This window comes from Zalophus californianus, chromosome 8 (assembly GCF_009762305.2).
Source record: "Zalophus californianus isolate mZalCal1 chromosome 8, mZalCal1.pri.v2, whole genome shotgun sequence".
Taxonomy (NCBI): Eukaryota; Metazoa; Chordata; class Mammalia; order Carnivora; family Otariidae; genus Zalophus; species Zalophus californianus.
Genome location: NC_045602.1, coordinates 37,966,591 through 37,980,777, shown reverse-complemented (window position 1 = coordinate 37,980,777; position 14,187 = coordinate 37,966,591). Strand labels below are relative to the sequence as shown.

General features: G+C 39.2%; 1 protein-coding gene across 2 annotated transcripts in view; it reads left to right on the top strand.

Annotated features, from left to right (window-relative positions):
- Window positions 1–14,187, top strand: part of CKAP2L (cytoskeleton associated protein 2 like) — a 31,180-nt gene that overhangs the window by 14,489 nt on the left and 2,504 nt on the right. For both annotated transcript variants that reach the window (XM_027622402.1, XM_027622401.2), the window contains exons 5-8: window positions 1,621–1,828; window positions 6,461–6,616; window positions 12,250–12,313; window positions 13,894–14,083. In XM_027622402.1, the coding sequence (XP_027478203.1) occupies window positions 1,621–1,828; window positions 6,461–6,616; window positions 12,250–12,313; window positions 13,894–14,083 (618 nt within the window). The remainder of the gene's footprint in view (window positions 1–1,620; window positions 1,829–6,460; window positions 6,617–12,249; window positions 12,314–13,893; window positions 14,084–14,187) is intronic.

The window sequence follows — 14,187 nt, the reverse complement described above, 5'->3', positions numbered from 1 at the left end:
ATTGTGGTGGCATGACTTTGTGCATTTGTCAAAACCCAAAGAACTGTACACTAAAAAAAAAAATGTGAATTTTGCTGTATGTTACTGAACACTTGTAGGTTCTAGACACTGAGCTAGGCACTGGGACATCCAAGGTTTTTACCTTCACAGAACTTGCATTCTAATGGAGAAGACAAAATCAACACGTTGATGAAATAAAATAATTACACATAATTACCTCTTCAAAGAGGTGTCATTTGAGCAGAGGACTGAATGAAGATGATAATTCAAGACACTGAGACAGGAATGAGTGTTGGTCAAGTAACAGAAGGGATACCAAAGCTCCTGGAGGGGAGAGAGTAAGAGAGAAAGTGGTAGGACGTGAGGTTGGAGAGGCAGGCAGGAGCCAAATTACACTGCCTTTCCGCCATGGAAAACATGTTTAATTTTATTCCAAGAGCCATGGGAAGTTTCTGGCAGTGACACAGTCCGCTTCACACTTTAAAAACCACTCTGGCTACTGGGCACATGATAAATTTGATGAGGGTGAGAGTGGAAGCAAGGACTTGAGTTAGGAAGGAAGCTGCTATGGCATTTCAAGCAGAAGGTGACAGTGATATGGACTAGGATGGCGATAGTAGAGATAGAAGACTACTGCCTGTACAATGGTATGTCAGATGTGAGGGGAAGAAAGAACTACATCAAGACAACTCCTAGTTCTAGGTCCTAACAACGGGGTAGATTGGGGTACTATTCCCCAATATAGGCTATTTGGGAACAGGTTTGGAGATGAAAATCAAGACCTTTGTTTTAGACAGTATTAAATTTGAAGTGACTGCCAGACCTCAAATAAAAAATACCAACCAGGCAGTGGGTTTTATAAAGTTTGGGGCTCTAGGGAAAAGTCTGGCTTGAAATGTACATCTGTGATTTATAAACATGTAGTAATTTAAAGAAGCTGAAGAGCCTACATTCACATGCTTGAATCCATGCCTCTTGGTACCTCCTCTAACTGTAGTCTATTGACTGCTTAGAAGTAAGAGCGGAGAATGTGAATGGTGGAGGAGAGTGAGGATTAAGATTTGGCCACCATCAGAGACTAGCTACTTAAGACTCCTGAAATTATTGATCTTGTTTAGGAAGAAAGGGGGTCATGTGTGGTCAGGGAAGGCTAAGGAACTGGGCAAAGTGCGTCACTCTGGCCAAGACCCTACTAAGAGCAGAATGCAGGTTTGGTGGATCTGGTTGAATGGCAGATAGAGAGCTTATGGTAAGATAAACGAAGTGCTGAGTTTGTGATCTCAGAGATGGAGGGATGTCTTAGGAAAGCAAGTGCCAGAAGTAATATACAGGTGAAATGAAAATTTTAAGAGAAAAATAATGAAGAATAATCATGAAGTAAGGAATTTGAAGACTGAGATTCTAGTAATCCCTCTGCAGTCTGCCTTCTTAAGGGTAGGGGCAACCATTGCTGCGATTACTCATTTGTAAATTGTTTTTAATTCCATTCTCCTGACTTTATGTGTAGTTGAAGGTGTATAGTGGTACTCAATCCATGCATATCTTACACTTTGAAAGTGTGACTATAAACAAAAAGAAACCTAAAGCATTTTCTCACCCCCCCTCTTAATTTTATAACAGGAAACAACTGGAAGAATGGCAGAAATCCAAGGGGAAAATCTATAAACGGCCTCCTATGGAACTTAAAACAAAAAGAAAAATAATAGAGGAAATGAATATTTCATTCTGGAAGAGTATGGAAGAAGAAGATGAAGAAAAGAAAGCACAACTTGAACTGTCCAATAAAATTAACAACACTCTAACACAATGTCTGCAGCTCATTGAGGAGGTGAGTAAGGAGGATAAGCTCCCAAAGCTTTGGCCTAGAGTCTTAGAGTTTTTAAATATTTTTCTTAAATATGGTGTAAGAGAGATAACCTTGGTCTAAGCAGAAATTCATCTGCTCTTTTTAATATAGAAGAAGAATAGTAATAATAATGATGGCATGCACTTAAATAAAGGCTCTTATATGCCAGGCACTGTTCTAACACTTTACTTATATGATCTCATACATTTATCATAACATCTATTACCATGCCCACTTTACAAATGAAACTGAGGCACAAAGAAGTTGGAAAACTAACCCAAGCAGTCTGCCTCTCAAGGGATCCAAAAGGAATTCTGCCTTCTTTAGGCATCAAGGTCAAGGAGTAAATACTTGACATTTGGACATGAAGCTGAAGTCAAAGGCAAGGTCATGTGTAAAATTAGTTTATCCTGATGACTCTGGGTAGCTATAAATGGCATCTAAACTGTATCTTGGATTCTGCAGATAAGGATAAAGGAGATGGTAAGCAAAGGATATGATACTTGGAGACGCCTTGAAGGAAAAATATATTAATAAAAAACAATTGGGTAGACATCTATACTAAGGTCCTTGCCTGAAGCAAACCCATTCTGTCCTTTGGCTGGTGGTGTTGGACAGCAACAGAAAAAGGAAACTTTCAATTTAGGTCTACTGCAGGCAATTTTTTCACACAATTCAATTAAACATTAATTATTTCTCTTTTATAGAATTAAAGTTCAATTCTTTTGTTGTTGCTCTTTTATTTTCATTGTATTAAAGAAAATGCATGAATACATTCTTTAACAATTTTTTGTTTTAGATTTTATTTATTTATTTGACAGAGAGAGAGAAACAAGGGGAGCTACAGAGGAAGGAGGAGAAGCAGACTCCCCACTGAGCAGGGATCCTGATGTGGGACTCGATCCCAGGAACCTGGGATCATGACCTGAGCCGAAGGCAGATGCTTAATGGACGGAGCCACCCAGGCACCCCCATGAATACATTCTAATTATTAAAAAGATATTTCAGGGACAACTGGGTGGCTCAGTTGGTTAAGCGTTAAGACTCTTGATTTCAGCTCAGGTCATGATCTCAGGGTCATGAGATTGAGCCCCACGTTGGGCTTTGCACTGCACCTGCGCATGGAGCCTGCTTAAGATTCTCTGGCTCCCTCTGCCCGCCCCTCCCCCTCTCTCCAAAATAATAATAATAATAATAATAATAATAATAATAATAAATAGAATTAAAAATAAAATTTCAAACAATACAGAAAATGACTAGACCTCCCCACCGAACCCATCTGCACATGCACACACGCCAATTATACATCCCAGGCTTCTCCCTAGAGCTGACCACTATTGCCAGTTATCCATCCAGACAGCTTTTATGCAAGTACATACCATGTAGGCACATAAAGAAATGAAGTATATAGTTTTGTGAGTTGCAATTATTTTATCTCAGATTTTTATAGATGTTCTTCGGTTGTCTTTTCTTGTGTTTCTTTAATATTAGTATTATGCTGGCTTTGTCAAATAAGTTGGGCATTTTCCTCTTCTCCTATACTCTGAAAACAGTTTATACAACATGAGAATTATTTTTTCTTTGAAGGTTTGGTAAGAACTTGCTCATAAAGTTATCTGGACTATGGTGCATAGTTTGGGGTATATCTTTTCAATTTTTTCTGTGATCATTGGTCTATTTGGGTTTTGTATTTCCCAAGCTAATTTTAGTAATTTTGTGCCTTTTATTTAAAGATTTCTCTATCAATCTTTTTAAAAGGCCGTCCTTGGGGTTTTATTGATTTTTTTTTCTCTTGCATCAATGTCTGCATCTATTTCTATGTTATTGTTTTTAATTAGCCTTTTTAGTTGAAAGCTTAAATCATTTATGTCAGTCTTATTTTCTTAAAAATACATTTTTAATGCTATAAATTTGCCTCTGAATTTAGCTTTGGCCATACCCTTTATGTTTGATAAGATAATGTTCTGTATTAGTCAGAGTCGACTCAGAAAAACAGAAACTGCACCAGGTAGATCTTAATAGAAAGAATATAATGTAAAGGTTGTTTTCACAATGTCTTATGTAAGTTCCCTAGAAGCAAACCCCAAGAGGAGAATTTGTGTGAAAGTAACTTATTAGGAAGAGGATCCCAGGGAAAACAGAGGGGAGTGGGAATGTGGAGCCAGGAAGGGAAGGAAGACAAGTAGGATGTGGTATCAAGCAAAATCCATGGAATATAACTGTGGCACAATCCCACAGGGGAGCTCTGGAGACTGGATCAGACCTCTCAGAGTCATCCTGATCAGGGGTAAAGAACCTATAGTATTAATACTTCCATGGTCATTGATTAATGGCTGCCCCTGGGGAGACAAAAATTCCCAGGCACCCTGACTCTCTGGTACATACAAAGAGGAGCAGATGCTGGCTGTTGGACATGAAAGCACTTTGTGAGCCTGAGTGCACAAAAATGGTAAAGGGACCATCAGAGGAAATATGGGTACTACACACAGAGCTGACAGCAAAAAGGAACCTGAGGTAACAGAAGCACTAACTTCAGGAAGCAGCTATTACCCACTGCATCTAAGGGGAACAAAGAGAGGTTGAGGGTATTAGAATCTAGAAGCTAGGAGAAACAAACTTCAACTCTAAGGAGGCCATACTACCCAGCAGATGCTGGTACCAGAAACTGGAGGAGGGGCCCAGCAGGGCTGGGACTCAGACCTTGAGGAGAGGATGTTACCCAGTTGGTGCTCTTGCCTCTGAAAGAGCACAGTGAGGCAGGATCTGTAAGTGCCAGGAAAAGAGGTGGAGGCTAGAACCAACTACTGTTGCCACAGTGAAGGACCATTGTTGAGGTAGCAAAAGCAAATGGGAAAGAGGAAGTCCCTCTCTTCTCCATCCCCACAAACTCCCTCTAGCTCCCCCTACTGGCAGAGCCCAGTAAGGAGCTGCTGTGAAAACAGTGGGTGATTTACAGAATTCCAGCCCCAGTGTCCCAAAGCAGAGGATAAAAGGTTGGTTTGGAGCTAGGAGGCCATAGGTTAATAATGGACATGCATTTTCATTTTGTTCATCTCTAAATAGTTTGAGATTTCCATTTTGAGTTCTTTAACCCGAAAGTTATCTTAGAAGAATATCTTTTAACTTCCAGATAGAGTTCTGTTTTGTTTTGTTTTTTTTTCCTGACTGTCTTTCTTCCAACTTTTAATTATACTGCATTGTAAATGTAGCCTGTATGTGTTCTGCTTGATAGAATTTGTTGAAAATTAATGTCCGATCGGTCGTGGTGAATGTTCCATCTCTTAGATGGATGTTGCAACTCCTGAGTAATAGATATTCCCTCCAGAACTCTTAACTTTTCTTTCATACTCTTCATTTCTTTTTTCTGTCACACTGAGTTCTGGGAGAATTCCACAGCCAAATTTTCAGCTCGTTGATTTCTTCTTCAACTCTGTTGAGTTTTATGCCTCTTTCATGTAGTGTTGGTTTTCTCAAACATTGATGATTCTTGATTGTGAGCTTACCTTTGGGGCTTCCCCATCTCAGGAGGACTAGGAGTCGCTGCTTAGCTGAGTGTGCCAGTATGTGGGTTTCTGGTCATGGTAGCTCCCCATATTCCTCCTGGTCCATGTCACTGCCCGCTCTGGGTACAAGCCAGAAGGGGACCAAATTAGTGAGGACATTTTAAAGATACTTTTTGTGAGAATTAGCCCTTTTTATATAGGCTGCTTGGATCCCCAACACACACCCCTATGACCCTTGCTTACCTGTGCCATCCTTCATACTTCTGTTAGAGACATATGGAAATTCTACTCACTATTCTGTGTTTACATTATTATGAATATGTAAGAAATATATGAATGTTGATTACTCTAGGGTTTGGTTTGGTTTGGGGCTTGGTTTTGCATAAAAATGTAAACATATTCCTTACCTTCAGCTATGAAAAACATTTTACTATTTGGTCTCATGTAACTCTTAAAATTGAATGACCAGTGTCAAAACTCACTGAAATATACTGTTTATTTTTTTTAAGATTTTATTTATTTATTTATTTATTTATTTATTTATTTATTTATTAGAGAGCGAGCGAGAGAGAAACAGCATGAGAGGGGTAGAGGGTCAGAGGGAGAAGCAGGCTCCCCGCTGAGCCGGGAGCCCGATGTGGGACTGATCCCAGGACTCCAGGATCATGACCTGAGCCAAAAGCAGTCGTTTAACCAACTGAGTCACCCAGGCACCCTGAAATATACTGTTTAAATGGATGCATTTTATTATATGTAAACTGTACCTCAGTAAAATTGAATTTTTTAAAAAATTAAGAAAAAGTGATCAGACTGATTTCTGCATAACTGCCCTGATGAATATTCGATATGAGAATAACAGCAAGGGCGCCTGGGTGGCTCAGTCGGTTAAGCCACTGCCTTCGGCTCAGGTCATGGTCCTGGAGTCCCGGGATCGAGTCCCGCATTGGGCTCCCTGCTCGGCGGGGAGTCTGCTTCTCCCTCTGACCCTCTTCCCTCTCGTGCTCTCTATCTCTCATTCTCTCTCTCTAATAAATAAATAAAATCTTTAAAAAAAAAAGAGAGAATAACAGCAAAATGGTAATAATTACCTCTGGGTATTTTTTTTTTACAGGGTGTACCTTCTAATGCAATATTTACCATATTGTCCAGTATTCCTGAGGTCGAAAAATTTGCTAAATTCTGGATCTGTAAAGCAAAGTTGTTGGCAAGTAAAGGCACCTTTGATGTTATTGGGCTGTACGAAGAGGCCATTAGAAACGGGGCAACAGTGAGTATCTGTCTTGGGTGGATGACTTCCTGAAAATTCTCTCATGTGAGTTGTCTATTGTTTGCCATATGGCAGTCATACAATGTTATGTTAAACTTCTAATTCACTTCATAAAGTTATACACAGATTATGAAGCACAACATGTCCTTTATGTACATTTAATTAAAAATATACTTGCTAGAGGGGCACCTGGGTGGCTCAGTCTGTTAAGCGTCCAACTCATGATTTCAACTCAGGTCATGATCTCATGAGTCATGTGATCGGGCCCCGTGTTGGACTCCCCATTCCCCACTCAGCAGGGAGTCTGCTTGAGATTCTCTCTCTCCCTCTGCCTCTCCCCCACCCACTCACACACTCTCTCTACCTCTCTGTTTCTCTCTCTCTCAAATGAATAAATAAATCTTTAAAAAAATTTTTTTTTAATTTATTTGGTATAAGTAGTGTTTCATGTAAACTAATGGAATCACTGTTCTTGTCAAGTGAGTGTGTCTCACTTTACACTCATTGTAGAAATATGCACTTATGGAAAGTAATAGCATGGAAAGTTACAACATCAGTGTGCAGTACTTACAAAATCATACCTCACCATAAAAAACCTAAAAATACATTAAGCCCAACATATCAATATTCATAGAGCAATAATTCAGAGCCATTACATGAAAAAAATTTAATTCTAAAACATAGTAAAACCACTGTCTCCATATAACTTTTTTTCACAAAGACTGCATCCAACAGTTTTATAACTCTTTTCACTTAAATGTCACTTGCCATGTCATTTTATATTCTACCATACCTCTTCCCATGATTGTTCAGAATCAGAGTTGTACATTAACATTGTTTAAATAGTCAAAACTGGGGGCGCCTGGGTGGCTCAGTCGGTTAAGCGGCTGCCTTCGGCTCAGGTCATGATCCCAGGGTCCTGGGATCGAGCCCCATGTACGGCTCCCTGCTCAGCAGAGAGCCTGCTTCTCCCTCTCCCTCTGCCTGCCACTCTGCCTACTTGTGCTCTCTATCTCTCTGTCAAATAAATAAATAAAATCTTTAAAAAAAAAAAGTCAAAACTGTTCAATAAGTTTCTTTCCATAAGGCCTCTGTGTCCCTCCCCTCCCATTTCCCACTTCCCAGAGCAAACTGATTATTTTCATATTCACCTGGATAGTTTCAGATAGTGTGCTTATATTGCTATTTTTTGATTTTTCAATTTTAGACATGATTTGTAGACTTCTAACTATGCAGGATAAGAATTTAACTCTTTCTGACACACACCTGCATGTATCCCCAGGAGACACACCCTGCAAATTTTGCCATCCTTCATATTAGAGTCATATGGAAATCCTGGTCACTGTTATGAATAATCCTGTATTCATATTGTTATGAATATGTAAGAAATACATGAATACATTGAGCCATGTAATATATACTAAGGTTATTTTGCCTTTCAAGCATGACTTTCTGCTTTTCCTGAAGTTAATTATTGTCTTGTTTTCCCTTTGCTTAGTTTTCTGAGTATTTATTAGTATATAATTGATTCCGAACTTTTCTCTAATTGTCTAAATTTCTCAATACCTTTTTTTTAATTCAAGTTAGTTAACATATAGTGTAGTACTGGTTTCAGGAGCAGAATTTAGTGATTCATCACTTACATGTAACACCAAGTGGTGACACAAGTGCCCCCTTTAATGCCCGTCACCCATTTACCCCATCCCCCACCCACCTCCCCTCCAGCAACCCTCAGTTTATTCTCTATAGTTAAGAGTCACTTACAGTTTGCCTCCCTCTCTGTTTTCATCTTATTTTATTTTTTCTTCCCTTCCCCTATGTTCATCTGTTTGGTTTCTTGAATTCTACATATGAGTGAAATCATATGATATTTGTCTTTCTCTGACTTAACTTATTTCACTTAGCATAATCCACTATAGTTCCATCCATGTTGTTGCAAATGGCAAGATTTCGTGCTTTTTGATGGCTGCATAATATTCCATTGTGTATCTATACACCACATCTTCTTTATGCATTCATAAGTTGATGGACATTTGGGCTCTTTCCATAATTTGGCTATTGCAGATAGTGCTGCTATGAACATCGGGGTCCATGTGCCCCTTCAAGTCAGCATTTTTGTATCCTTTGGATAAATACCCAGTAGTACAATCCCTGGGTTTTAGAGTAGTTCTATTTTTAACTTTTTGAGGAATCTCCATACTGTTTTCCAGAATGGCTTTACCAGCTTGCATTCCCACCAACAATGCAAAATGGTTCCCTTTCTCTACATCCTCACCAACAACTGTTATTTCCTGAGTTGTTAATTTTAGCCATTCTTACAGGTGGGAGGTGGTATCTCATTGTGGTTTTGATTTGTATTTCCCTGATGCCAAGTGATGTTGAGCATTGTTTCATGTATCTCTTAGCCATTTATATGTCTTCTTTGGAGAAATGTCTGTTCATGTCTTCTGCCCATTTCTTAATTGGATTATTTCTTTTTGGGGTGTTGATTTTGATGAGTTATTTATAGATTCTGGATACTAACCCTTTATCAGATATGTCATTTGCAAATATCTTCTCCCATTCCATTGGTTGCCTTTTAGTTTTGTTGATTGTTTCCTTCGCTGTGCAGAAGCTTTTCATCTTGATGAGGTCCAAAATTTCTCAATACTTTTAAAATGTCAGATAGCCTATCAATTTCTTTTTCTTAGAGACCCTTCTCCCAGAAGTTTCTGACATGTTCCAGTCTCGACAGATTGCTCTTTACCACCGTCTTTGCATGTCATCCTGGGACCTTTCACCATCACCCTCACATTCCCGTTTCTATCTGCGTTATCTGTTTTTCTTCTCCAGTGCTTTTCTTCTCTCTCTCTTTTTCGTTGTTGTTGGTGGGGGGGGGGGTTTATTTTGGTTTTGTTTTAATTTTATTATTTTTATTTGAAAGAGCGTGTGTGTGTACATGGGGGGAGGGGCAGAGGGAGAGAATCTTCAAGCAGGCTCCCCATTGAGCACGGAGCCTGACTCGGGGCTTAATCCCATGACCTATGAGATCATGACCTGAGCTGAAAACAAGAGTCTGACACTTAACCCACTGAGCCACCCAGGCACTCCCCTCCAGTGCTTTTCTTCTCTCTCTGTTATTGTTGATGGTAGTGGTAGTTTTATTTTCTTTTGTTTTCTATTCATGACAGGCTTTACTCAGATGCCAGTAAAAACTGGGCTGTATACAAAGAGGTGGATTTGAAAAAGCTCTGGACAGGGCACCTGGGTGGCTCAGTCGTTAAGCATCTGCCTTTGGCTCAGGTCATGATCCCAGGGTCCTGGGATCAAGCCCCACATCGGGCTCCCTGCTCCACGGGAAGCCTGCTTCTCCCTCTCCCACTGCCCCTGCTTGTGTTCCCTCTCTCACTGTGTCTCTGTCAAATAAAATCTTAAAAAAAAAAAGAAAAAGAAAGAAAGAAAGAAAAGAGAGAGAGAAAGAGAGAGAGAGAGAAAGAAAGAAAGGAAAGAGAGAGAGAGAAAGAAAGAAAGAAAGAAAAGAGAGAGAGAGAAAGGAGAGAGAGGGAAAGAAAGAAAGGAAAGAGAGAAAGAAAGGAAAGAGAGAGAAAGGAAAGAGAAAGAGAAAAGAAAGAAAGAGAGAAAGAGAGAGAGAAAGAAAGAAAGAAAGAAAGAGAGAGAGAGAGGGAGGGAGGGAGGGAGGAAGGAAAGAAGGAAGGAAGGAAGGAAGGAAGGAAGGAAGGAAGGAAGGAAGGAAGGAAGGAAGGAAGGAAGGAAGGAAGGAAGGAAGGAAGGAAAAGAAAGAAAGAGAAGAAAAAGCTCTGGACACATGGATGAGGTTTTACCATAGGGTGATCTGGCTGAGCCAATTGGTTGAAGAACCCTCATTATCAATGTCTTCAGATCTTTCCTCTAGAACTGGCCATATTCTCTAAAGAAGCATCTTCCAGTCTCTTCCTGGGAGCTGGAAACCAGGCTACTAGTGTGGGGGAGAAGAGAGCTGGGAGTCTCAACCTTCAGCATGGAAACTTTCATTTACCTTTTTTTTCAGTGGATATTCCCACCCTCAATAGTGCATGACATTCCCCAGAGACTTGGAAAATACATCTTCAGTTTTCTGTTAGGATAAAGACTTGGAGGGGCGCCTGGGTAGCTCAGTTGGTTAAGCATCTGACTTTGGCTTGGGTCATGATCTCAAGAACCTGGGATTGTGCCCCGCATTGGGCTTCCCACTCAACAGGAAGTCTGCTTCTCCCTCTCCCTCTGCCTCTAGCTCTTCCCCGGCTTGTGCTCTGTCTCTCTCTCAATTAATAACATCTTTAAAAAAAAAAAGACTTGGAGGTGTGACTGATAAACAGATGCTCAAGAGTCCTCCAATTTTGACCCCACCATTCATTCTTGAGCCTTTCAGAAAGGCCCTGGGGTTGAATCTTGTCGTTTCTCAGCCACACTGCCAGCTTAGGATTTAGCTCTTTCAAGTTGGTTAAGTTGGTTACCTCTTCCTTCTACATTCTAGCTTCCAGATCTTGTTGCTATTTCTTCTATTCTTTGTAGTTATTGCCTCCTTTAATCCCATTATCATTTCACTAGAGTTTCCATGGGGATTAGAAATAAATGTATATTCAATCCATCATCTTTAACTAGAAGCCTGTAAAAATGTAAAATGTTTGATAAATGTTTTATATAATTCAGACTTTTTACAATATATTCTGTACATTTATTCCCATTCCCTTAAGCTTAAAGCACATTAGACTTTGTGAAAACGTACAAATAGCTTTGCTTTTATGCTCTATTGTCAGTTTACATCTATTATTTATTTGATACAGAATCCCAGATCAGAAAGACAAAGCTCCAAATATAATATTCCTATGAGAAATTACAGTTCATTTATGGTATTCTACTTCATGGCATGGCTTAGATACTTTGAAAAAGGAAGTCTATCTCAGATAATTTTACCAGAAAAGTAGTTTTTAATATTTTACCAGAAAAGTAGTTTTAATAATAATGGCTTTTTTCTAATGTTTTGTTTTTTGTTATGTTTAATATTGTATTTTATATGTTATGTTTAATGTTATGTTTTTTAAGTTATTAATAAAAGAAGAAAGAAAGGAAAGGCTAGGGGGAATTATCCAAAATGCTAACTAAAGGCTGTATTTGGGTGATTGGATTATGGGTGATTTCTCCTTTTAAGTTTGGCTATTGTTCAATTTTTCTGTAATGTGATATGACTTTTATGATAAAAACAAAAATTCAGTTAAGACAACACTAAAAAAAATAAGCTGCATTTTTATATAACTAACTTTACATCTTTGGGCCAGAATCTTTATGTGGGGACACATCTTCAGTGGGATCATATAAGTCAATAAGAAAATTAACTGATTTAGAGAAATGTCACTACGGACAGCTTTCCGTATGCACATTTCTTCGTTAAAGTCAAGTATGCCAGCATTTAACCAACATTTTCTTTGTTCCTTCGTTTTTCACATAAAGCTATAAATCTGAAACTTTTTAAATGTTATTTATAGTCAAATAAGAGATTTTTAAAAAGGAAACATTTTCTATTATAAAAAGAGGCTCATTTGATGTTAAGCAAAGTTCCTTAGATCATTTTCTCCATGAATGTTTTTAATACTGTTTATGAATTTTCTTTCTTCCAGCCGATACAAGAGTTACGGGAAGTTGTTCTTAATATTTTGCAAGACCCAAACAGAACGACAGAAGGTACTATTATTTTTGTATTTAAATTTACTCCCTCCAGCTGCTCAAGTAAAAGTCGTGGAGGAACACATAGGAGAGAAAAGAAAAGAATTTTAAGTCCCCTGAAATCCCTCTCACTTCTTGGTTTCCATAGCCTAGTTTTTTCAGCCATCATCATCAGCTGAATTATTTCTATTATTATAAGTAAATTTACTGCTCAACACCAAACATAGGTTGTTTTCACAAGAGCGGCCTAGAGTAGGGTGTCTTGCTTCCCTGGAGTGCTAGGTGGGATAAGACAAGTAGCTCTTTCTCAGACAAGACTGAGACAGAAGGGAGAGATGCCTCTGTGTTATAACAACCCACCAGCACTCACACATCCAAATTCACATTATAGCCTTTAAAAACAGACTCCTGGGTGGCTCAGTCAGTTAAGCGTCTGCCTTTGGCTCGGGCCATGATCTCATGGTCCTGGGATCAAGCCCCATATTGGGCTCCCTGTGGAGCCTGCTTCTCCCTCTGCCTCTGCTGCTCCCCCTGCTTGTGTTCTCTCTCTCTCTCTCAAATAAATAAATAAAATCTTAAAAAAAAAAACAGCTGGAGCAGGAAAACCTTTTCACTTAGCTAACCATTGCTGTCATTGGTCAGGAACCTTTAGAAAACTCTTCTTTGAAAAATACTGTGCCAAATACAGTGAGTGGCCCACTATAATTGCTTATATTTGTTATATGAATGGAAAGAAAAAACAAGCTACTTTGAGAAAATAAAATAGATTATTTTTCTGATCTTAGAAGGTGACAGATGTTCTTCCTTTAAGACAGGTTGAACTTTGGGGAACAATCAAGTCATGTGGAATGATAGCTAACTAACCTATTACCTTTGGGAATAAGGTCACAGAGTAGATATACTCAGTGGTACTCTTATACTGGGAATGATGCTACTATTCAGATATTTGTTTATAATTCATGGCATTATTCTTCAGAGGGATACGAAAAAAGACAGGAATCTATGCCTTTCCCACTTCTTGGCCCCCATTGACGTCTTTTAGGGTCTTAGCCTCCAGCCACAATATCTGCCTATCTCAGTCTAATTTCCTTCCCTTCCTTTTGGTTGCTGTGATTGAGCTATCATGTATATTATGTTAACACAAGACATTTTCTCGCCCACTGCCCAAGGTAATAGCCATGTGGTCATCCCTGGGTAGGCAGGGATTGGAAGGTTAAGTGAGTTAACCCTAGTGAATCAAGGAAATTGACCCAAGGTATGGTATGAGGGTAAAAGAACAGTGACTAGTCCCTAAGGGAACCTCTCTCAAGAGCGAATAAGAGGTGGGGATGTGTTCAGAATGTTGAAAAGCTATCAAGGATCCATCTCAAGGGGCAAGAAGGCCCAAAGGCTGTCTGGAGGGCTGGTTAGAAGGATGGCCTGATGTAGCAGGGCATTGCTAGAAGGCTGGGCAGGAAAAACTATACCTCTCACTTCAAATCAGTTACTCTTTTTTAAATCGGGAAATCATTGTGTATATTGATTTTTCATTTTGTTGACTTTTAGTTTTAGTATTAAGTTGCTAAACCTTACTTTCCTTCTTGACCTTGCATACACAGGAGTTACCTCTGACTCTTCAGTTGCTGAGACAAATATAAGAGCAACAGAAGAACTGACCAATAAGACGGAATCTGAAAAGTCTTGTCTTTCTCTAAAAGAGGGAGAACAGGTTATAACAACACCCCAAATAACCAAGGCAGAACAGGATAATCATCCTGGTATCAAATTACAGATTGCCCCAATCCCTAGGTAAGCAAACTCTAAAGTAAGCTTTGTGTGTACGGGTCTAACTCAAGCCCTGTTCTCAGTTTCACTTCCACAGATTCAGAGTACCAGCAGTTTGTGGACACCCC